Source organism: Vicugna pacos, unplaced genomic scaffold (genome assembly GCF_048564905.1).
Source record: "Vicugna pacos unplaced genomic scaffold, VicPac4 scaffold_19, whole genome shotgun sequence".
Classification (NCBI taxonomy): Eukaryota; Metazoa; Chordata; class Mammalia; order Artiodactyla; family Camelidae; genus Vicugna; species Vicugna pacos.
Window position 1 is genome coordinate 70513009 of NW_027328740.1, and position 26223 is coordinate 70539231.

The following is a 26223-nucleotide window of genomic DNA, read 5'->3' on the forward strand; positions in this document are numbered from 1 at the left end:
AAGGAAAACTTCGTTAACAGTTGTGAGATAGTAAGGAGGAAATTCGGGAAAGACAGGATGAGGCAGAGATTGTAGAATACACAATGAGTACAAAGGATTAGTGTATCTTTAGGGAAGTCATGGGGTGAGGGGAACAAGATACATTTTTAGATATGTTCATTAAAAAGCAGACCACCAGACCAGCCAGGTCCTTGTTTTGGGGATAATACATTATCTAACAACACACAAGCCCAGCGTTTATAGCTGAGGGTCTCGGTCCTTGCTTTACAACCAGCAGAGTGCTATCTAAAACCTCAACTACACAAGCAAAGCATTGTCTCTGCTTTTTAAGGCAAGGCGTCTGGAGTGAGGATGCACAGGAACTTGCTTGTAAAGCAGTATCAAAGCATATTTTTTCTTCTTAAAATTCAGAGGCGACTGGGGTGTGTTACAATTTGTTAACCCAATCATCTGCTTCCACATGGAACCATTATGGAGGACACCCTAGGATGAAAATCCTGGATGTGGGTCTCTTCCTGCCATCTTCAGCCACTCTATCAGGGTCTAGGCACATCCGTGAATAACGATCCTACAGTACCACTCACTCTCTTAACTCCTGGTGATTGAAACTTAATTTTAGCTCTACACAACTTAACGTAGAAAAGTTTCAGCAATAAAAGATACAATATTCCATTTATATCTCATCATATTACTGATTTTCTGATTGCTCTAAGCTGCTTCTACTTGGTAAAGCACCTCATTCTGAAGCTGAATTCAGTAATTTCCATTGTGCATTTCTAGCCAGTTTGGGCTCGCTAACTTCTTTTGGTCAAATATCGATATACTTAATTGATTTCTTTGTTTATCAATTTCAACCAGGAGGAGAGGGAGTGTCACTCTTTTCCTCAGCCCACCCTCAACTCTTTTCCCATCAACTCAGGCCTCCTGAAAACAAAACAAAGTATTTTTTTCCCTTCTACTCTTTCCACAAACACAACAGGAAACATCAGCCTGGAGAAAGAATTCAACACAAATGTTAAAACAAAAATCTATAAACCTGAAACAATACCATCTCCGAATCATGATACACAATGACATGAGATTAAGTGTGTCAGGCACAAAGCATGAGGGAGCCTGACTACCTGATTTCTATTCTTCAAAGGAAGGAAGGTTTTCGTATTTTTTATTATCATTCTTGGTCATTGTTTCTGATTATGCCAAAAAATAATTTATGAAATATTTATGCACTGCAATAACTGATTTTTATTGTATCAATTTTAGAAGGCATTCAGAGGGGATAGGAAAACCCACCTCTGTAAAAAATGCAAAATTTCTTCCCCTGTAAAGAACACGTATACAAAATGCAACAGAGAATTCAAATTCTTGTGGAGAGGAGCAAAAGACACAGAATCAAATCAAAGTCATTACAATGAGTCAATTTAAAATTCACTGGACAAACATGCTCAATGCATACAAATAATTTTAAAGGCACACTGCAAACCATTCACTTAATGATCTGCAGGCTAGAGGAAGAATTTCACTCTTTAACAGACAACAGAAATCAATAGGGTGCCCCACCAAACAAAGAGCAGTGAACAATCAGGTTTTTAACAGTTCTGAGAAATCAGCATGTTCTAAAGATCAAAATCCAGAAATTTTAAACATTCATTCAAACCACAATGAAAAAAGCACTTAAAGAAAAAAAAAAAAAAGAAAGTAAGCACATAGATCATTGCAACAGAACAATGAGAATTTCTTGTACCGCTAGAAGAAAGAACAGGCTATAGCCTTTTACTTGAAAAGAGACTACTTTTAAAAATAACTGCTAAAACACATTTCATCATTCATGTTGCATTTAAAAATCTGAGGTACATGTATCTGATCAGAAAAGCAATTCTGAGTAATAGTATGTTACAATTCAGTGCCAGTTTGCTTTAGAAGAAAAGAGAAAAGTTACTGTTTCTAATTCTGCACAAAGTTTAAAGAACCTCCCTGCCTCTATCTCCTCCCATTTCCTAAGCTCATGCTCCCTAATCCTTCTGAAACAAGTATGAGAAAGTCTTATTCCCAATATGCCAAATGACAACTGAATATCAATTTATTAGTGTAAATATATGCCAACACCTTGAAATGGAGGAGAAAGGTATCAGAAGTCTATATGGAATTTCTTTCTACCTTCCTGAAATCACACACACCAACGTTCACACAGACACAGACACAGACACAGACACATACCCCCTGGATTACTGGGCACTTCACAAGCTTAGTACTTACAACTTGTAGAAGGTAACTTTGTAGTTACTTTAAAATACAAAACTGTCAGCTTTTGAAAGCCTTCATCATCTGCTAAACCATCTAAATATCAAAGAGACCCAATTAGCCTTCTCTGTAGAATGTAATTTCCCTTGATGGCAAAACAGTCTCTAAGAAGTACTGGATCAAAGATTCGTGTTTATCACAACCTATGATCGTTTTTAAGCACATTAACAGATTCAGAAATGTATGTCTCAAAAACATTTATTCCTATTGAAATAGAATCCGTGTTCAATTGTCTATACAGTGACTAGGTCCCATGATGGTGTTTAAGAGCTATTTTGTGTATAGCAATATTTACCTTCAAGTGCAGAAAAGGAGGGTGTGTATTACTCAGTTGTAGAGCACCTGCTTAGCATGCACAATGTCCTGGCTTCAGTCCCCAGTACCTCCAAAAAAAATAAATAAAAATAAGTGCATATTTAAAAATAAGAATAAAGTTATAAAAAATGCAGTCTAAAAACCACTGCAATCTAGGTGCTACAATTATACTAAAAAAACAAGTGTTTCTATCAAATATTAACTATATGCCAATCACAGAGACAACCAAAAGTCACACCTGAAGCATCACGTGTGATTCTCAGCAACCCTACTAAGTAGACACGGATGAGAAACCCGGCTCTGCGGATGAGGAGACGGAGCTCGGAGGAGCCGGGGACGCTGACTGTCCTGCTCCCCGTGACACCGCGTCAGCCCAGGGCAAGCGCTGACAGAGCTGCACTGAGGGGACACCCAGCTGCATGGAACCTTGGGGCACTGGGGAGTCCCAGAAAACACTAAAAACTTTTCAGTGAAAAACCAGCTAAAATATATTACACTGTGCTGCATCCTTTAAACAGGGAAAGTGACTGAGACCTTTTTGATGCCTCCGTGTCCTTTCTGCCATTATCAGTTACTTGCCCTCACAGTGCGACCAGTGATGATCTGGACCCCATATGAAGTGCACTCAGATGGAAGAGCTTTTAAAGCTGGTTTATGAAGTTTGTAAGACTGTCTATGACTCACAAAGGCGGTCATTCATCACTTCTCACCGGTGTGGACGTACCACCTGAAATCACTCCTTTCTGCTTTTTAAAATCCCTTCATCTACTCCAGACTTTTCAACAGCAAAGAAGTAGCTCAACCACAGACAGTGGACAGCTTTTCACCAAATGGACTCGAACAGCCCATCTGACAACCTGGAAGCCCTTGTCTTCTATTAAACCCACTTCCAGGTACTTCATCATTTTCTGATTGGTGGACTCGGCCTCTGACTGGCCTACTCAGAGAGCTCCCAACCTCACATCCAGGGGTGGGAGAGGACCATGCTGTTGGGGGAAATCAGTGAGGAAGCTGGACATCCTCCAGCCACGTCTGCACGGGTAGAAGTGCCTCAAAGTGCTCAGAAATTATACCGTCATCATCCCTGGGCTCCCATGGACTGGTTTCACATTAACCAAGCTCATGAGACACTGATGCAAGGAAACCAGAAACTTAAATTTTTAATGTAACAGAAGACGTGAATCTATGAACCAGACTGAAATATCAGAGTTCAACCATGAGTACATTTTCTCCTCCACGGCCCAATCACGGGCAGGCAGTCACATGGCAAGCATGGACAGAAACGGAGCAGGAAGGGTTTCTAGATTAATTCAATGGACTATATTTCTATTATACGAACAGATCTACTGCCCAGAAGTCAATTAACGCCAATCACGGTGCACTCTCCGTGGACAGCGGCCAAGAAATGACTATGAGCTCCTGTGTAACACTCCTTTCCCTGTCCTTTCTAGGCTAACTGATGCACAGAGGTATAAAGATTCAGGGATGTCGATAATGCTAAACACCCAAAGCCCATCTCTGGGAACCTCAAAACCAGACAGCCAGGGTTTAAATACCAGCTCTGCCAATTACTAGTTCTGTGATTTTGCCAACTTAATTACCCTCTGTGTGCCTCAATTTCCACACTGTAAAACTGGGATAACAATCAAACCTTCCTTACTCGCTTGTTGAGAAGATTGAAGGATTCATTTCTGGAAAATGCTCAGAAAAGAATGTAGCACATTTTGGGTGTTCAACAAATGTCAACTTAATATCAAATTGTTTTACAAGCGTCCCCTCTAATCATCTTATCTGTTTCCTGGCTAGCCTAAGTCCCAAATAAAATCCTTATTTCTCCTTTTACACACTCTTGGGGAGCACCCTTATGTTCCATCCAACCACCTGTTTAAACTGAGGGAGTGGATGTCTCCTAACCACTCCTCTGGGCCATGGAGGGTGCTTCTCCCTTCACACCCCTGGCCCCTGGCCCACAGCTAGCACTCATTACACTAACAGAGTGAGGTGTGAGTCCGGGGAGACAAGCAGGGCATGTGAAACCCTTCCTTTCACTCCAGTGTTGGTCACCATTGGGAAGCACGCGGGATGCTCAGCTCCATGTCAGGAAAGCCCTGTGCATGAAAGGGCAGGTCTTCTCAAGGGAAGGCTCGCTGTGGCCCAGAGCTACATGGGACAGGGTGAGTCTGTATTTCTGGGACACAGTATCATGCCACGCATTTTCCCACAGCCTTGAAGTTCATGGAGAACGTGGCTTCATCAGTAACAAAGAAGACATTTATTGCCTGTCTACTCTTTTGTGTCATCTCTCAGTAGGCTGCTGGAGACAACATATGTATAAGTATTGGATCTCCTTAAACCCCAAAATATATGAAGTAACAAATAATTCTGTGGCTTAACGTTGGTTTAGGGCGACTGTGTAACAGTTCTGACTCTGCTGATGCTAAATTATGGGTATAGGAACTATGGAACCTCCTCAAATATCTTTCATCATAAAACCATCTCTTCTTATTTTCCTGTTTCTTAGTAATTGCCAAAGACTCTCAAATGATGGCTTCACACAAAACAGCAGCTAAAGTTTAAGAGCCCTCTTGACATACACACTGTGGTAAACACTGAACATAATTTCTAATTCTCACAATTCTACAAATCAGATACGAATGTCCCCATCTCACAGACGAGGGAAAAACTCAAAACGAACTGACTCAGGCTCAAGTGGCTCAGTGGCAGCGCGTGCAGGCAAACCATATCAAAAACTACACCCCTTCGTATATGTACCAAATCTCCTACCACCAATTAACACACAGCGGCGGGGTCAAAACTCAGGGAACTCAATACACTTTTCACCTTTAAGGTCCTCCAGATGCCGCTTCTAGCTGTTTTATAAAATCCCGGCTCACTGGTTTCTAACACTAGAAGAAAAGCCCGATTTTGCTATTGTTTGCACAGCAAGTCTGAAATGTTCACAGTGAGATGACAGAATAAATCTAAGATATAAGCAGAATAACTTTTCCAGTTAGACAGACATAATGGACATTGGGCTATTCTGAAGCATTAAGTAAAGTAATCAAAATAAAATAACGTTGTTTAAGCCTCCTTTTACAAACAGGAAAGTTAAGACTGTAAATAGGTGCAACAGTGCCACCTATGGGTAAAATGACCTTCCAGGTTACCAGGAAAGATGCAACACAAAAATTGCCTGTAGGATCAGTAACGAGAATCAGATAAATAAAACTTATATAGCACATGCTGCACTTTGATTCGGGGGAAAGGAGGGATATTCAGTATTTAATCTGATATTGCTAATACTCCTGAATATAAACAGAAGATATAGGCTCATGGAAACTCATCTTAGAAGAGGAAAGAATCCAGTTCAGCCACTTCATTTTACAGGAGGGGAAACTGAGACATGGGATCTGTCCTCCTGGCAATCAGCAGCAAAGTTCTCCTATGCCTCATGTCTTGCACTGTAGCAAAAACCAACAGATCTGTACTAGGCCTATATTCATAAAATTCACGTTTGTATTTTTCCAACAGTAGGTTATCTAAGTATCTTGCAAAATACTAAAAGAGCCAGGATATCATACAATTTTGTTGCCATACAAAAACATTTATTTACATAATAAAACAGCATGAGCTTTATTCTCTCTATTAAAAAAGTGACATGTCAAATCAATGTTTTGATATTTTAAACCTGTTAAGAATGTAGAAAAAAATCAAAATTTTCTTTAATCACAAAATAGAGGAGTTTATTCCCTGAAAATGATCAATATGGATTTTACTAAACTTAACGGATCTGGTCAGAATCCCACGAATTTAAATGTCTGAGTGGATGGTTACACGGCAACATAAATTCTGATTTGTAACAATACATATTCTGTGTAAATAATCTTCAAGGTCATCTGATTAAGGCAATTTAACTAGTCCCTGTCTCACTAGAATGATACAGATTTCATTAAAACTTCATACTACACCAAAAAAAAAAATGAATCCTTGTTACTTTAAACCATATTCAAATATATCATACAAATACATATTGAATATGTATCAGAAATAAGCGACACTCTTTAGTATTCAGAGTTGATCCTTCTAAAATATCTGTCATTGTGACAGCACACTTTTATTAAGCACCTCTTGGGTTCTTTGTATACAAGGCATCTACCTCTCACAGTCAGACAAATTAAACGATATTACTCAAATTTCACAAATGAGGAAATGTACTTAAGCCATGAAAATAAAGTACATATTCATCAACAGGAAAGAAAAGAGTAAAGACTTTTCTTACAATATTCACTGACAATCTTTTCTTCCATATTAAAACTAGATAAAACCAATTCAGTCTTTGTAAGTATTTCTGTCAAAAAGGGCCACAAGAGAAAAACAAGCAACATCATTAGCAGTGGTTGGACTTTAAGAGCTCACTTCTCTTTTGCACTATAATTATTTTTAATGTTTTGTTTTTAGTGCTTACAGAGCACTAAAATAAAAAAAATAACTTTTTATGTAATTACCTGAGAATTAAAAATTTGTGAAAATGAACAATTTTAATTTCTGCCACTCTGTCTCAACTTCTCAATGGTGTCTCTCCTTTCAAGGCCTCATCAGTCTGAGGTCACTAAACTCGGCCGTTTATGGAGTCACAGGTGTTCGGGTAACCACTTAACGGGAGGCTGATAAGAGGAGCAATTAAGAATGCATTCTGTGCAGCCTGGGTTCCAGCACCGAGCTAGCCACAGCCTGCTGCGTGTAATTGGGACAAGCTGCTCCATCTCTCAATCCCTCAGCTGCAAAAAAGGAGACACTGATACCTACAATCAAACACCTGCTATGAATTAAAACATGAGGAAAACATTTTAGCCTTAGGTAGGTGTCCACTCACAGTGAGTTTGGTCATTATGATGATGAGGATGGCTGTTAACAAATTAAGCTAGACCAAACAGGAGAAATCCCCTTAAAGGAGAAACATTTTAAGTCAATGAGCATTTCTTTTTGGATGAATTGCAGAATATTCTAATGATTTTTTAATAAACCAAATTTTGTCCATTAATTATAGATTTACAGGTTCATGGACAAGTCTCCAGAAAAAGAATTAGAGGCCTCTTACCTCTGTAAACTAAGAAAGTAAATTTTAACAAAAATCACGGAGGAGATTATACCTCATTTGGGAGAGTAAGTGCTTAACATGCATGAGGCACTCAGTTCAGTCCCCATTAACTCCATTTAAAAACATGGTTTTTTAGGAAATGGAAAATTAAAGCAAAAAGATGGAGGAATACAGAATTTTTTAGAGACTCATCTCAGATTTAAGATGGGGAAGAAACCATCCATTTCTCAGAAGAAATCTTGAGGACTATGTAAACTGGATCTGAGATGTCTAGTCCTTTAACATTATTCAAGAATTCATATTACCAAGTCTTAAAATTACCTGATAACGCACAGTGGTGATACTGATCATAACAGCTTCCATCACGGATCGAGCTCCGGCTAGGACTGCTCTGTTCTGACATCTCTGCCCCTCAGGCCTCACCAGGCTGAGAGCACTAAATTCGGTCATTCAAGAGCATCTTTTGTAAGTCCTCCATTTGTGCTTCTGACTCTCCCCTCACCAGCTCCTCTGAGGGAAGCACTGTTATCATCTTTCCCACTCACAGATAAGGCCACTGAGGCACAGAGACTAAACTCGTTCCAGGTCACATTGGCATTAAAGGAATTCTGTATTTCTGCTGTTTGCTTTTGACAAAGGAATCTGAGATATCAATTCAAGGCAGAATGTTAAATAATCAAGTCTGTCAGGTCTTCACCTCAAAGAGCAGATAGTATAAATTCCTGATGTAGGATGAGGCTGCCGCCACAAACTGACTCAGCTTGAAATTAATATCCAAGATGAAGCAGCGGATACACGTAAATATTCACGATTGTCAAGTCTGCTCACGGGTCTGGGCCCTTCACTGCCTGAACGGGGGTGAAATCCCCACACGTGTCTGGGAGAGATGCACGGTGCTTCCCAGGCTCAAACAGGCTTCACGGGCTATTTCCTCCCACACACTGGCCTCAACGATTAAAAGCTCTCAAGGTTTTTACACCATGCAAAACAAAAAGACATTTCTGCAGATGGAGCACTTTCTTAGGCTTAAATCTTTTTTTGCCTACACTCACCCAGGGGGAAAAAAGAAACATGACTCTGCAAAGTCTCTGACCCTCACCACTCACAGGAGTAGAACAGCCACAGCAGAAGATGGCTCTTCACATTGCAGGATGAGAACAAAATAAAGATGCCCCAACAACAGGCACTCCCAGACACAGCGCTCAGCAGTCTTCTGCACAATCACGGTTGTGTAGCACCCATCACCTTCTATTTCCAGAACACTTCATCACCCCTAAAGAATCCGCCTATCACTAGCAGTCACTCCCTAATCCCCCTCCAACCAGCCCCTTCCAGCCATCACCTGCTCTCTGCCTCTGCATGTGCCTTTTCTGGGCATTTCAGATCACTGAAATCAACAATATTTGACCGTTTGTGTCTGCTTCCTTTCAATTAACAAGCTGTTATCAAGGCTTGTATATTTTGAAGTGGTATCAGCACCTCTTTCTTTTTTTTTTTTTTGAAAACGTTAAAGATTATTAGAAGGTGGTAAGCACTATCAAAAAGAGTAGAGTGGAGCATAAGTGATTGGGTTTCAAAGGGAAAAGTGTGGGTTGAACAGTCAGGGTGGACTTCCAAAAACAGGTGGCCTTTTTCATTTTCCTCTTTTTTTTTTCTTTTTTATTCACTCTTACGTGTGAATAATCTTCCACTACATGGAGATACTACATTCTGTTCATCCATTCAGCAGCTATGTATGGACGAGTTCCAGAAAACTGAGTGTAAGAGTTGACTAGCATGGATGGCATTTAAGCAAAGGGCAAAATGTGCTTTCAAAAAAAAGCCAACAAACAGAGGCACAAGGAAATTCAGTGCGTTTCTGAGCAAAGTGCTTGCTTGCTTCGGCAGGACTACCGTGCAGGACTGTGGCGGATATTGGCAGGAGTCACGGTGTGGGAGAAACATGAGAAGACTCCCCACTGCAAGTAGCTCAGACAATTCTCCTCCCTCATCCTGTATTGTTAGAGCAATGTTTCTAGGTTACTCTTATTTCAAGTAATAGCACTTTAACTGCACATCTGATCATCTCCATCAGACCACCTTTCCTCCAAGCAACAGAAAAGCATTCAATGACCTGAGCAGCTCCAGGACATAATGGTGATGGATTAGGGAGTCCTGCAGCATTCCAGCCTGCAGGCACAAACCCCACATGTGCCCTGGTGATGTCCAGAAAATAAAATGCATGGAAATATCTCACTGTTTTTACACGACATCTGCCCTCAATTTGCCCCAAAATCATGCTCGCAAAGCACTAATCAACCCTCTCAATACAAAAATAAAAAAGCTAAGAAGGCAAATTTAGGCTCTTTCATTGAAAACCAGCAACCATCACTGCCAGTATCTGAGCTGGAATGCTCCTGACTTTGAAAACCACTGCGCAGTTACTTTTCAAGCGTAAAACTCATATATGTATTCCATGTAGATGATATTGCAGTAGGATTTTTCTTTTCAAAATTTCCACTTGCAACATTAGCACAAGAAAGTTTATGTATAGGCTTTAAAAAATCAATTATCCTCCACTTTCTTAATTTTGAACTAATTATTATTTTATAAATGTGGCTATGCTGCGTATTATAAACCGTTTGATTTCTGAAAACAAGACCTTTATGACCTCACTATTTCAGAGAAAACTTTAACGATTCTTTGAGAGGTGGGGCCTGGGGCGCCCACTATCAGCTCTTTAAATACTGACAAGGATGTGCTATGAAGTAATGCAAAGGCTCTAACTCCACATTAGCTCAGAAAGCAAAGAAACTACACCAAAGACTTCCTTAAATATTTTATATATTTCTATTCTTTTGAATATTAAAGTAATTAAATGATATGATTTTTTTGAAAAAGACAACAGCTGTATTAAATTTCCTCTCACCAAGAAAGCAATCTTTATGAAGTAAAAAACCCCTATGGAAATCGAAATGACAGGACGTTTCTAGCTAAGTGAACATCCAGATCTGAACACAAACCTAAATCCGATCAGATCTCACTCGAAGGAGCTCTACAAAGTCCTGGGCAACCCTGGAAATTAGCTCTTTTTTTCCAAATGTTGGCTGAGCTAAGATCATCACACTAGGCAGGGAAGGAGAGAAGAGGAAAATCCACCTGGCGGCCTCCATCAGTTTTCTTCCAGCCACAAAATGCCTCTAGGTCGGCCCGCTAACAAGTCCCCCAATAAGGAAAGCCGGCATCCACACTGCCCCTGCCATCCCCAAGTAGCCCCGATGCCCATATCCCAGCCTGTGAATGGTCTTCTAATGATCCCCCAGTTGGTGGCACCCACCCCCTCTTCCCCGCTATACAAACACAGAGAGCCACGGCAGCCTTCCCAAATCACAAATTTGATTACATCAACCCCCACTTCAAACCCTTTAGAGGCTCCCTGTTAGAGTTCTAGCCCCACCCCAGACCCTGCTCGCCCATCCTCACCTAAGTACACAGGTCCCCAGTGACCACAGGGGCCCCTGACCTGCTCCTACTTCCCACTTGCTCCAGTCTCATTTTGACTGTTTCCCAAGGAAGCCTTCCCTCCCTCCAACCTCCACAATTTGTTCCTCTCTTCCTAGAACATTCTAGGCTAAGTCAACTTCTGACAATGCTAAGCTCTCAAGAATCAAATACATTTTGCTTACTAAAGTGGCTACACGCTCTCTCCCCTAGACTCACAGAAGTGCATGTGTAATGTATAAATGAATGACCGGTTGGGTCTCAAAGGGACAGACATACCTGCTCTCGCCCGTCCCGATCCTTCGGTCTGTAGAATATCAGAAGCAAAACCAGAAGTACCTTTCCTGAGGGTCACTTCTGTTGACACCCTTCACTGCCTACTGTGTCAGTTCTAGTAAAACTCAACTTCTTCCAAAGCCCTACATCCCGGACTCTCTCCAGTGTCCTCCCCAGCAGGGGCTCCCTCCACCCTGGACTGCACAGGGCACTCTCCCCGGGTGCCCACGCCAAAAGCCTCCAGGCCTCTGCCCGGGCTGCACCTGCGATCTGAGACACATTCTTGACTCCTTCTCCTGGCTGACTCTTACTCTGTCCTCACAACTGAATGTAGAGCCCATTTCTTCCAGGAATTCCTCTCCGATAATGTCCTTTAGGTCTTGTCTGGTCTCTATCTATAGCAGCAGTACATGGTGACCAACTGGGTGTTTGCCCGCTCCTTTGAGACCACGAACACTTGGGAACCACGTGGGAAGGAGTGAGAGATTACAAGACGGTTGAGGGAAGCAAAAAGCAGAAATCACAGTCCAAGTCCCAAATTCAAGGATACTTTCTCAGAAAAAAGTATAAACTATTTCACACGTGTGCAATTTGGCTACTATTTTTGTGGCTTGGGGACAGCAAGAACTTGGTGTTCTAGTCCAAAACCTAGGTTACATGCAAAGAAATGTATACATTCATATCCAAAGGAAACCAGAGCTGCTCAACAACAGTTTGCAGTTAGAACTGAAAGGAACTTTGATAAAGGCAATCTCTCTCTCTCTCTCTTCTTTCTTTTCTGGCATCATATAATTTTAGAAGTATTTGCGTGACTAACAGACGTCTACAGCCCGTGATTCTGCACTGAAGTGTTTGGGGCTGAGGAAGCCCAGATTAGATTCACTCTGTAAATGCAATCACACCAACACACTGATAGGTGCCGTGTGGTGAAACTGATGTTCCAAAGCAGGCAACCTTATTCGGTAAGAGAACTCTGAATAGAAAGGAAGAAATGCAATGTCCTATACTGAATTTCATTTGCTATATGGGCCATTAACTGATAGTATATCTTGACTAATGAAACCCAAAAATAAATTGTCAATGTCGGTTTTCTTCATCTGACCATTTTATGCTAACTTCGGATATTAAATCCTCACTCCATACGGAAGCTCAGGCCTATGCTGCAGCACAGTTACACCCCGTGGAAGAAAGCCGACCAAGGGAGAATTGGAGAGTTTCCCTTTAGAAGCTGCGAAGTGTGGTTTTACACCTGTATATCATTTGCAACCACATCATCGACAATGGAGTTAGACGTTACCTCTGTGGGGCGAAAAGCACTGCATGCTTCAGAACCATCAAAGAACGCTGAGCTTTGTGAAACAGTCCTGAGGCACTTAAATCATACTTTTTCTGAAAGTCTCCAAATCTGACCCACTTCACCATTCCAGGTATAACAGGGAAGTACTGGAAACAGTAGAGAGAACATGCCCTTGAAGTCTGACAAGGCTCTGCTTGAATCCTGCTACAGTATTTATCAACCGCTAAAAAAACCAATTCCTTAACCCCTCTGAGAAGGCTTCCCAATCCCCAAAAGGGGGCTGTCAGCGCCCACCTGGGAGTCATGGATGTGAATGAAACACGCAAGTAGGGCGGCCGACTGCTACCTGACACGGGGCCTGGCTAGTTTCGATCCGCTACCCTTCTGCCCCTTTAAACTTGCACTGATCCCCCTGGTAAGGATCAAGTCCCCGGAACAGACTGCCCGTATCTTCTGTGTATCCCTGGATACATGACTTACCCTTAGGAGGCCAGAAAAACAACTGCCTCCTCCCAAGTCACTAACAATATTCTTAAGAGTCTGGGTATTTTTAACTCTATTTTTCAGGGAGACTATTCCAGAACTTTCCAAGCACCATTCTCCAGGTTGGCTCCCCTCCCAGTGCCCATCCTTCTTACCTCAGATCCTCTGTCTGACTGCCTCCTGTTCATGGGAAAGCGAGTCCAGTAGGGTGGGGACTCCCTAGGCCTCCCTCCCTCCCTCACAGGTGACTGTGAATACCTTCTCCCCACTCCAACTCCAGCTTCTGAGGATTCTAACCTTCCGTATCCTGCAGCCTCTGCACCTTCCTAAGACGCACACGTGGCCAAGACTCTCCCTTTGGATTTCTTTCTGGCTGGCCCTGCTGACCCCCAGGCCCCTTAAGGATAAATGGGATTGCTCTGAAAATGATAAACGCCGCTGGCTGACACACCAAAGCTGCATGGTCTGGGCTTACCTCCAACCGAGGCACAGCCCTCCCCTCCCTCAGCCTCAGTCTGCAGCTCTCGAGATGATCTAATTCACATGCAAGGCTGTGAACACCAGCTAAGAATGACGACTCCCAACTTGTATCTCTAGTCCAGCTCCTTCACCTGAGCCCCAGTCTCATAGAGCCGAGTGCCTCTTTGAAGTCCTAACTTGGATGAAAAATGGCATCTTAAAAATGCCTCATGTCCACCATTTACTCTGGAATTCGATTCCTGGCAGGTACCTCCCAGACTCCCCATTTTAGTAACAGCCTCAGCACCCACCTAGTTGTCTCAGCTCACATTCAATTTCCACTGTTCCCTCCCCCCGGCCCTGTCCTGGAATCAGTCCTGTTATTTTCGCCAATAAGCTGATCTCAAGTGTGGTTTTGCAGGGACCATGGCCGGAAACACACAAGCTCACAGCATGGTTCACTAACAGTCCGCCGTAGGGTGCTCCCTGGAGGGGGAGGCATCTCCTGCCGCTGGTCACCTCAGAAGGCACTGGATTCTCACACAGGAGGCCCAGGAGAAGGGACTCAAGATTTTCCCGTGGTCTGAGCTTTGAAGGGCCCGAGGTCTGGGGGAGCTCCTAATTAGCAGACACACTTGCCAGTGAGCAGATGAGGATGGGGGAACCCACGCAAGGCTGTTATCACTCCAACTCCTGGGCTCTCGGGAGCCACGGGAAAGACCTGTGTCCAGTGTACAGCCCAGCCATCACAGATCCCAGCCTGCATTTGCCAACCCGCACAGCCTAGACTCCATCTACTTGCGACATTTACTTCTGTTCTGTTCCCCACCCAGAATGTGATGGACTCATTCAGATATTCTGGCCTGTCTCAAGCGAGACAGATTCAGTGAAAAATGAAGTGTCCACATTTGGACCAGAGCATGAAAGGAGAAACAAGGCCTCATGGTCAGCATGATGGTGGTGGCCAAACCCTTCCACCGGGTGAGATGAACCATGGTGAGGGTGAGAATCCAGGGTCCTAGGTCGGCCAAATCATCTTCCTTCACGGTTGTCTGGGGTGTTGGAGACTGACTACCACAAACTAACGACACGGCTGTCAGTGGTGGATGTCAGCTGCAACAGAAACGGATTCAACTCTTTACTGCCAACATGGGTTAAAAGTAAAGGCCGGGGCAGGGAGGTCTGCACGGCTGCTGAGGCAAACCACAGACCCAGCTCTGAATGCCCACTGGCTGGAGCAGAGAGGAAGCTACGGCCCTTTTAGCTGTCCCTGTGTCCAACAGATCCAGGTGAGCCAGCTACTTAGGAGAAGGTCATGTTGTCCTGATACCCAGAAAAACCAGCCTCGTAAAGGGAACAAATAGTGTCATGGATTTTAGACCCAATTCTGCCCCTTTATGAAGGCAAAGTAAAGTAAATGGCACGGGGAAGTTGAATGCAAAAAAAAAAAATTAAAGAACCAAACGGTGACCGCTTCCTCCAACAGCGTCCCCTGCAGCTGTCACCCCCGAGCCGGCCACTTCCTCACCAGTGACCGCCGGCCAGGAAGCGCCGTCACGCACGTCACACAGCGACAGCCAGGAACCGCGTGCTGAGCACGTTTGTGTAAAAGCAGGAATCGAGCAAAATGCTGCAGAGTTTGACCTTACAAGTTTAAATACTCCATGAAAAGAATCCCTGAGCAGCCGACTAAATCAATTCGCATCTTACTTCTTCAAAACAATCAAACAAATTTAATAAGGGCGCATTTGTCACCAAATAAAAGGAGGACCAAACAGGTTCCTCAAAGCAAGGATTTTAACAGGTATCTAACACCAGTGGGTAATGTGCTAACAAAGCAAATATTCCAAAACATTAGAAAATACAAAATGACTAGGATAATACATGGATCAAGACAGATATTAAGATTTTGCTTTTTAAAGCGATGGAGACAGTATGGAGGGCAATCTGGCTATTTCCAATGCAGGGTGTGCACAGCCCACATTTTCAGATGCAACAACATGCTCACTGGGCAGTACAAATGAAAAAGGAATAAAGAAAAAGGAAAAGAGGAACAAGAGAAAATTAGAAACACACAAGAACAAAAATGATTTTGACAGCATGTACAAGAATTTACGTGAGTGTGTGAGGCCAGGGACGAGGGAATGGTGAGACCCACCATCACCCCCTGCTCCAGGGAAAGCAGGGACCTAAGGGGAGCGGCGCTGCCAGGGGACCCCAACGTGGTCAGCGCCCCTAACCAAAATTCCACCTACAAGCTTCAAGGCAGCTTTTGAGCTACAAATTGTGGTCGCATTTCAGTCTGGACCGTTTTACTCACTTCCACCAAGAGTAGCAGGAGAGAATTAGGCTCTGCTCCTGTACCAAAGAATTGTTTAAATAATTAATGACTGTGGAATACTAAAAGCAACAATGGGGTAAAAGTGACTGGAGGAGAATGTGCTTGACCCGAGCTCACTGGCCGCGTTATCTCACTGACGTTCAGAAGCTGGCTGAGCCCTTATGGTACCAGAACAGACAGACCCAAAAGGAGGGAGGTTTAATGCGCTGCTGTATTTCGATACTGGGAGCCATGCCTGGTACACGAGGTTCTGGGTAAACAATGGGGACAGTGTCAACCACTGTGGGCTAATTACACATCCGGATACTCCGCCAAGTCCCAAGGGCAGACTTCAAAAGACAAAAACAATCTGGCATTCTCTGGTGGGGCTGCAGACTCAGAGACAAGCATTTGTTGAGCAAAAATATCACCAGTGCCTCCTATGACAAACGAGGAGGCACTGGCGTGGGGGCTGGGGCAGGGCTCCAGGCTTCCACTGCTCACTCACCAGTCTGTCCAGGGGGAGAAGTGGTCCCTGATTATGTTGCACTGATGCACCTACCTTGACTAATGCCTGGGGCCTCAGCAGGTGTTGACAGGAGAGGTGAACGGAGCCAGACTTGGTGTAGCACGGTGCTGGCAGCTATGCCCTCAGCAGTGCCCAGGCTCCTATACATGCCAGCTCATCTTAAGAAGCAGATGGGGAGTGCGGGCATGTAGATCACAGGGCCCTGAGAGGACAAGTACAGATCATGGCTACAGCATGCCTCTCCCCTTCCTTAAGTCATAGAGGTATGTCTGGGAGGAACAGAAAATTCATCCAGAGCCCGCTACATTATCTCTCGCAGGTGGGACTCGTGTCCCCTGTGCTTCTCACTCACAGGGCTGGTCTAGACATTCTTTTTATCAATTCTCTAGCATCTTCTCCTCCAACTTACCAACAACCAGAGAGTAGGATCTGATCTTAGCTAAGTTCAAGAGTCACAGAGCACTTCCTTCACAGCGGGCCCAGAAACATGTGCCAGGTTCTCCGACCGTCACCTGTGGGACCACCATGAGCCCTCTCCAGACTCAAGGACAGAGGCCGTAGGCCGGGGGAACACAGCTTCCCTCACTCTCCCCAGCAAAGGTTTCCACGTCTCGGAAAAGGCATCTCACCCTCTTCTGCCTGAGGGACAGCACAACAGATACACCGGGAAACAGAGCTGAAGTTGGGGGGGTAGGCAGCCCAGAAGAGCTCGTCTGTACTTCCGAGGCAATGTGGGGCCGTTGACTTAATCACAGGGAAAAAGTGAGAATGAACATTTCCCTGCTCTGTCCCATACACCGTGATACGCCTTTCCCTGCATAAGGAGTTCATTCGGAAGTCCCCGGCGGTGTTTCTGATGTCCTAACTTGGCATGGAGGCTGTCGGGCAAGAAGAGAGGGCCTGAGCAGAATAGGTGCTGGGCCTGGGAGGCAGGAGACACCGGCTCCAGCCCCAGCTCAACCAGCTCCTCGTTCCGCCTCTCGGGGTTCAGCATCTCATCTATAAGCAAAGGGATGAGACTGTCCCAGGACAGGCTGCCCAACAGAAATGAAATGAGAGCCATGTAAATAACGTTTTCCATTTGCCACGTTTAAAATGGTAAACAAAGAAACAAACCAACAAACAAAAAACAAATACTAGAAACTGATTTTAAGAACAGATCTTACTTAATCTACTGTATGTAAAATACTATCATTTTGACATGTAATCAATATAGGAAGTAAAGAGATAGTTTATATACTTTTACTAGACAAGCCTCAGTGTCTGATGTGCATTTGACCTAGAGCACATCTCAGCTCAGTCCAGCCTCCTCCCCAGTGCTCCTAGCATCAGTGGCTTTGGCTACTTTATTGGACAGCAACCCCAGGGGTCCCACCATGGTCATGGCTGTAAAGCGGGAGTAAGTGTCCACACTAACCCTAAAAGGATCTCTCTGAAACAAAGGCGGATTCACTTTGAAATGTCTGTAAACCGGCGGGCTGCATCTCCATCCCCCCTTGGCTACAAGACAGACTTCTTCCTTGCTGATCCCTTTCTGGATGTAGGGAAACAATCCTGCACAAAGCCAGGGTGGACTGGCCTCCAGGTAAACTTACCTGCTGTCTGTGTCCAGTCCCATGAAGTCCTCCTTCTCAAACGGGATGCAGGGGAGGGGGATCTTGTCCCCAGAATTCTTGGGGCCACCATCCAGCCACTTGGAATTGAGCAAGATGAAGAGTGACTCAGTGAAGTCCTCGATCCTCTTCTCCACCACCCTGCAGTCCTCTAAATTTGAAGGCAACGTCGGTGCGCGGCTGCTCGACTTCCTCCACATGCAGTACAAAGACAAAGAGCTGAGAGTCATTATCGAGGTGCCATACAGCTCCTCTGCACGTGGAGCTTCTCCAAGGCCTTGGCAGAGAGACAGTCGGTAATGGTGACAAGGCCCACGACCTTGCAGTGTTTCTGGAAGACGCTCCACCCATTCTCGGGCACATAGCGGTGCCTGTAGTGGATACAGAGTGTCCACTGGGAGCCACATGGGCTGATATGGCTCACCGAGGTGAGTAGCTGATAGATGCAAAAGAAATTCTCCTCTGAGATGATCTCCATGGTTTGGACTACAACGGGAAGAGTCTGGTGGTCCTCAGCACACTGCACGTAGTCAGGGATGCTCATGTTGCAGGCCCTGCCGAGACAGGAGAGGAGATCGAGGTACATACTCTGCTGTGTGCTATGGGCCCATCTGGGTTGCGGTGACCTGGTGTGTACCAGACAGAAGGCAAGGGAAGCCAAAGCAAATCCGGGGGTACAGTTTGTCCTCATAGTCTGCACATGGCTACTGTAGCTCGGATCACATTACCCAGCTTTTGGTCTAGGCTTCCTGCCTCTGCAGAGAAAGGTCATTTCTTATTTTCTATTTCCAAGCACCTAGCAAGGCCCTGATGCAAAGTCACTGCTCAAAAATGCTGAATAAAGAAATGAACAAAGGAAATGCTTCCCCAACCCCCTTCAGCAGAATATAAAGAGAAGGACCACAGTAGGATCAAAAGATCTGGATTCCTATTCAATTTATTTGAACCCCTTAGCTTCATAGTAATGGATAAGAAAACTTGCCTTGGGGTAGAGGGTACTGTTCATTGGTGGAGCACATGCTTAGCATGTACGAGGTCCTGGGTTCAAACCCCAGTACCTCATTTTAAAAAATCAAACAAATAAATACACCTAATTTCCCTCCTGAAAAAGTATTTTTTAATTCAAAAGTCAAAAAACACCTTGCAATTGACACAACATTGTAAACTTGACTATACATCAATTAAAAAAAATCCATGCCTTGCAAGAATATATCTGGATTACGGATGTTTGCAAATGTAAAATGCCTAGGGTACCACCTGCATAAAAAGTGGTGACTGTACAATTGTACTATCCCCCCTTTATGAGCTATTCTTCCTTTGGGGGAGTTATAACCTCTCAGAGCTAATTTTCTCAGTTTAAAAAATATAAATATTTCCTGGTTCTCAGTACTGCTGAAGAATCAGATAACCCTAAGAAAGCATCTGACCCACAGAATTTACTCAATAAATGTTTCTTGAATGAATGAATAAACAAGCAAAGTGAATGCTGCTCCCTGCCAAAGACCATCATAATGATACTTCCTGGGAATCCCAAGCCCACGTTCACCAGACTCTGCACTAACAATGTGGGTGACCTGGGCAGGCCTGTGTGCTTCTCTAAGCCCCAATTTAATCGTGGATAGAAATGAGGGCAATAACACAAACCTCAAATTGTTAGTGAGTCAGTAATGAATTGTACCCCAATATTGCAAGATGGAACCATTAAGGAAAACTGGGAAAAGAGTCCATAGGCTCTCTCCATATTATCTCTTACTACCACATGGGAATCTACATTACATCTCAAAATAAAAAGTCTAATTTTTTAAAGAGGTTTTCGAGGTTAGGTGAGCTCACTGTCTCAAATAAGGAACACACAGTACAAATAGGACAATGCCCAGCCCATGAGATACACTCAGTTAACATTCCCACTGAGCCCACTAGTCCCTCCAACTTCTAATGGTGTCCACTTCCAAGAGCCCATGTGACCATCCTTGTTCTAATTTTCTATTTGTAATTTTTTTCTTTTCATTAAATAGAAACACCCAATTCCATAGAATTCTTACCAGATATCATGATGGCAGCCCTTCAAAACCTGACCACAGAGATCATGATGGCAGCCCTTCTTGGTGAAACAATAAAATGAATAGCCATTTTCACAAGACCTCTGAGTAAATCTACTAGGGAACTTCATCCTGGACTGAGGAAGAGGACTGGGGAGGAGGGGGCATTCAGGGGCACAGAGAATCATGGGCCACCTGTCCCACGATGGACTTTAGACTCACCCTCACCCTTCAGGAACTACTAAATACACACAGACAGAGTGCTATGGACAAGATTTTTTTTTTTTAAACAAATCCCCGAATCCCTAGCAGGTCTTGTTTCTACCCATACACAAATGGCTTATTTGCATAATGTTTCACAAAAGCCTTAAAATATTATCACCCCAACTTGACACATCAAGAAACTGAGGTAGAGTAGTTTATCACATTCTACAAGATTAGAGAGAGGCCACGTCAGACACCGTATTTAAATCCAAGCCCCTGCTCCAGTGCTCACACTAGAAAGTGTGACATACTGCCCCTTTCCTGCCCTCTCCCTGCAATCAATCTCTGAAGAGTCTTTCCTGTGTCACCTGGAATCACAATCACATTCATTTTCCACAAAGAGCTATGTCACTCCTTGGAGGACTTTTCAAAATCTAAAGGGTTGGTTTGAGAGGAGAGATTTGCATTTTCTGTTTCTCAAAGGAAACATGGCTTTAAAAGAAACTGAAAAGTAGTTATCTAGTCTAAGCCCTCATTGTGCAGAGAAAGAACCGGAGGCTCAGAAGAGAAGAGGAAAGGGCCTTATTAACAAATATTGCCTCAGCGCAGCACCAAGCCAGACCTGGCACTTCTAGGGGAGGATCTGGAAGGCCCAGGAGAATGAGTGTTAGAAAACAGAAAGAGAAGAAGCATACAAGGCCCCGTCTCTTCACCACCATACCATGAATTTCCACCAAATTACCCAGAATGGGTGCAGCCAATATTAAATTTGTCAAAAGAGGTTATAGAATTCTCAACCATAGTGGAAATTCCAACATTTACTGTGCTTTTTTCCCAGTTCAAGCATCAATTCAGTGGGCACTCTGTACCAGGGACTACACGAGGCCTGGGGTTCTCCCAAATACAGATCTCTATTACCACGTGTGCAAACCACATTAAGGCCACCAGAAGAAAAGCGCCCACAGATAAGATGGAATTACTGAAACTGAAAGCAGCAAAAGAGCATATATTACTAGGAAAAACGGTGCTCCTAGTAATGGACTCATGGACATAGAAAGCAAACTGTGTTTAGCAGGCAGGAAAGGGGGGATTAACAGATACAAATTAGTAAATATAAAATAAATGACAAGGACCTGCTACATAACACAGGGAACTATATTCAATTTCTTGTAGTGATTTATACTAAAAACAATCTAAAACATATATATATACATATGCATATGTTTATAACTGAATCTCTGCTGTACACTTGAAACTAACATTGTAAATGAATACACTTAAATAAAAAATAATTTTAAAAAATAAGTAAAAATAAATGCAACGCCATTAAGAAAAAATAAAAGAACTCTCTAATCCCCTTAACTGTAGGTGGTCGAGAAATCTAGCTGCAAACACCAAGTCCACTGGATCACTCCAGCACTGGCTGTCACTCTTTCTGACCATCAGAGAGTCACTTGCTTCACTGAGGTTACTTTTCTCTTCTGTGAAAGGCTACAGTTGCAACTAACGATGTATAGAATCTCATCATTCACAAGCCCAAAAAGTAGTGAGGACTTCACATGGGCCAGGCTCTGGTCAGATGAAAAGATAGGGTCCCAGATATATTCATGGGTAGAAGAAGTTTATGCCATAAAGGTATAAATTCTTCCTGTTTTGATAGACAGATTCATTTCAATTCTGGTTAGAATTCCTACCCGATTTTTCTTGGAATATAACAAGTTAATTTATGGTCAGGAATAGCCAAGAAATTTCTTTAGAACCACCACTTGGGAGGGGTGGATAGGTCATTCATTTCCACTGCTCTTTCTGAAGTGATGAAAACGTTCTGGAATAATAATGCATGCACCACTGTGAATATGCAAAAAGCTGCTGAATTGTACCATTTAAATGGATGGAATTCATGGTGTGTGAACTATATCACAATAAAACTGTCCTATGAAAATTATTTCTTGACAATTATTTTTCAGTTTATACACTAGTCTGTCCCACAATTTAAGAAAAAAAAAAACCTAAACAAGCCAAACTATGCCAGGAGCACTTTAGGGCTGCAAAATGCCTGGGTCTCCATGGCCTCTGGTGGTGCTGTTCCTGTTAACACACACTAGCTGGGCTGGGCTAGTTAGGGACTGTAACTATCTTTTGAAAATCGAGGATCACTCCTTTCACCCTGGGAGAGGGAAGGAAGGAGGATGTCACAGCCTCATGCCTTCAGCACATTTTTAACAGAACCAAGCCCTGCTTTCACCACTGCAATCCCTCTCACTATAAAAACACGTGACATCAACAAGCACCGCCATCATAACACCTGAAAGTGTTCAAGGTACTTACCTGAGGCAGAAACATGGAGGGGGGAGACAGAACCTCGCTTAGCAGTGACGCTCCCTTATCCCGACTCCACCAGGAGAAGCTGGGCGTTAGAGCCGGAGGCTTTCAGCCCAGGTAGCAGCGCCCACGCCACAGAGCTGGTCCTCAGGGAGCGGGAAAGGGAGAGCAGGGCAGCCCCGGGGTCGCGGGGCAGGGAAAGCGGGGAGGGGGACGCGGGCTGCAGCCTCGCTCGGAGGACAGCCCCAGCCACAGTCCCAGGCGCCCGCCCCCGTCCGGGTCCGCAGACCCCGCCCGCCCGGGACACAGCCCGCCCAGGGGCGGGGACGGGCCGCCGGACGAGAAGAGCAAGCCCGGGAGGAGAGGACTAGCGGGAGGGAAAGGGGAAGGGGACGCCAGCCGCGGACTGAGGGGATCCCGGCTGGGTGAGAGATGGCAGGTGCACACCAGGCCCTGGACACTGTGGCCGGGACGCCGGGGCAGGTGGCGCTGGCAGAGGGGTCTGGCCTGAGCAATTCATCTGAACACGGGCTGACTAGCGCCCTTGGGGTCTGTGACAGGCGGACCGCCCTCCCGCAGCCGCCTGACCCCTTTCCCAGGAGCCCCCCACCTTGCACTTCCACAGTCAGAGGCCCCGACCCCAGGCAGGAACCAAAGGCCTACCGGGCGACGTAGTTGAGAAGCCTTTGGGCCCGATCCCCGGCTCGGATATGGAGCTCCCAACCAGCGGACCACTTGGCACTGACTGCGCATGCGCAGGAGGGCCAGCGATCCTCTCTGGGTTCTGTGAGAGAAGGTGGGACAGCGAGGGAGGGAGAAGATGGGAGCGGGTGGAGAGGACGGGAAAATTGGAGGGATACAGATGGACAGGATGAGCAGAGAGAAGGAAGGGATCTGGAGAAGGGAGGGTCTTAGAGGAGTTGGAGAAAAAAAGCTTTACCTCTGGGGCACCCCTAGGCGGCAGACCTGCCTCTGTACCCTTCTGTTACCCTTCAAGCCCCGCAGCTCAATTTTACCACCGTGATCCAACCCTCCGTCCGATGCTTCTGCAGAAACCCTAGGGAGATCACACCCGTTGCCCCCACGCGGAGCTGGGTTTTCTGTTGCTCTGAGAACCAAGCACCCGCAGGTGTTGTCGCTCAGAACTACCTTGGGAAGAGCACATATTCCCCTTTTACGCGCTGGGAAACAGGCAGGCAGGATCTCTGCCTTAGCTCCACTGTCCCAGGTGTTGGGCTGGCGGGGAGGGGGATGGTACAAGATCAGAGCCCCAGACAGAGCAGACTGCCTGAGTGTTGGTGCATAGTCCCCATCCCTCCTGGGTAAACCATACCCCACCCTAGTGGAAACAACAAGGGCTCACAGTAGTTCCCTGGGTGTGGGAGAGCTGTCCTCATGTGAAGGAAAAGTCCAGCTGGGCTAACAAGCTAAGTCACAAATCTAAGTGTGATAAGTGTCAGTTTACTGATCTAAGTTCTGCTGGGCTATCTCGTAAATCTGAAGTTTAGTGTCAGTTTATTGGCCTAACAACCTAACTCGTAATTCCAAGCTCAACAAGTGTCAGTAATGTGATCTGTTACAAATTGATAAGCTCCAGTGTACTTATTCCTTGCTTTTTGTTCTTTGAGCCTTATTGGCTAAGCCCCCTTACTTGTAACTAAGCCTTTAAAACCTCATGTGCACGTCTTGGAGGTACTCAAAACTTCGGAGCCGAAGCCCCTCTGAGCCCACCGGCATAATAATTCTGAGTACTCCAACACTCCGATTGGTTCTTTTGTCTTGGCTGGCCTGTTTCCATAACACTCAGCTCCAGTGCCCAGCTTTCTAGGTAGATAGGAGTGTTACCAAGTCGAAATTAATTCTCCTCAGTGCAGGACAGGCCAATAAGTTGGGAGACCAGATGTTGGGGCATGGAATAGCAAGTTTCTGTAGACCTAGATAGCAAACTAATGTCCTGGAAAACCATCTCCCCAAGTCACAATTCAGGCTCCTTTCCTATGTGCTTGGTTAGTGCAAACTTCTTAGTGTAGGAATTCCTTCTTGTTAGAATCCTTTCTTCTTGCAGCTATCTGCGTGGGTCAGATCCCTGTAATCCTCCAACAAAAGAAACGTTATTTTCTATTCTGCAATTTGCTATCTTTTAATGAATGAAAAAGTGTTAAATATCCTTAAAGGTCAGAGCCTTCAGAATAGGGTCTCCTGTTTATTTCAGGCTCTAGACAACATTGTTTTACAAGCAAGATGAAGCCTAGGTGACAGAGCATAGGGTTAAATTCAAAGGAACAAATCTAATATGGAGTCAGATTTGTTCTGTTATATTACCCGGCCAGATGCCACTTGAGGATTTAAACCCCTTTAAGTTAAAAATAACTAAAATTTTAAAGGAATTTACATACATAGGTGGGAATGTGCAAAGCATATCTGGAAAAGCACCCAAAGGATAGTAAACAGAGGCATCTCCAGAGAGGGCTGAAAGAACAGAGGATGAGGGAAAACATCTTTCACTTGTGTATTTTTGTTCTCTGAGTTTTTTTTAAACCATTTCCTTGTATTTCTTTTTCAGATAAAAGAAATGTGTAATGGAGCAAAGGAGTAATTAGCTTAGCAAATACAGCAGCCATGGAATCACTAGTCATCACTTTTGATTTAAGCCAGAAAGCATTTTTTGACTCTCTCCAATGTGCTCTGTCCTGTTTTAAGACTTCTAATAATATTATTATTATTATTATTATTATTATTATTATTATTATTATTACTATTACTACAACTACTACTACTATGACTATTACTATTATTACTATTATTTTATGAAATAATAACACGGTTTACCTCACCCCTGCCCATGGCTGGTGGAAAACCAACCGAGTTTTTCTTGAGTTGTTTTCCAAGGAGTAGAGATGAGTTTATAAACAGAACACATCTTCAGGGTAATACAGGCAGAGTGCTTTTCCAGCAGGCCAGAGAGCTATGAAGTGTTTTCAACAGAGGCGCCCAGAAGCTGAGAGAGAAAGCCTCCAGGACACTACAAAAAGCTGCCCAAACTGCCGTCTCCATGGTACTACTGAAATAGGAAAGAACAAATCTGACTTCATATTTGATCTGTTTCTTTGAATTTAACAAAGCCAAGTTAATATCCTCCGGTCTTTTCATGGGTTATGATGTCACAGAGGAAACGGACTGGTCAACAAGGAATCACTCTGCCGTGATCCCGGAGCCGGGGAAAGGGATGGGCTGCAAGATGTATGAAGCAGCCGCAACTGTGCCCGTGCTTCTAGGCAGGTATCCAAAATCGCCTCGACAAGGTGTCAAACATTTGTGCCCATGCCCTCATCAACAGACATGTATTAAAGACAAATGGAAACATATAAAAGGCCAATACCCTTGCTGGGTACACCGTCCAAAGAACAAAGTCTCAGTTTGACAAGTGGCCATCTCGGTTCCATGGGATTCATTCTTGGAGAACCTTAAAAACCACTCTTCTGTCCTCAAG

The 26223-nt window shown here is 44.3% G+C and overlaps 1 protein-coding gene across 1 annotated transcript in view; it reads right to left on the reverse strand.

Moving 5' to 3' along the window:
- Positions 1–26223, reverse strand: part of LOC140693521 (uncharacterized) — a 114224-nt gene that overhangs the window by 30395 nt on the left and 57606 nt on the right. The window contains exons 6-7 of the mRNA XM_072957341.1: positions 18151–18722; positions 2594–2681 (exon numbers count right to left, since the gene is read on the reverse strand). Coding sequence (XP_072813442.1) covers positions 18398–18722 — 325 coding nt within the window. The 3' untranslated portion in view covers positions 2594–2681; positions 18151–18397. The remainder of the gene's footprint in view (positions 1–2593; positions 2682–18150; positions 18723–26223) is intronic.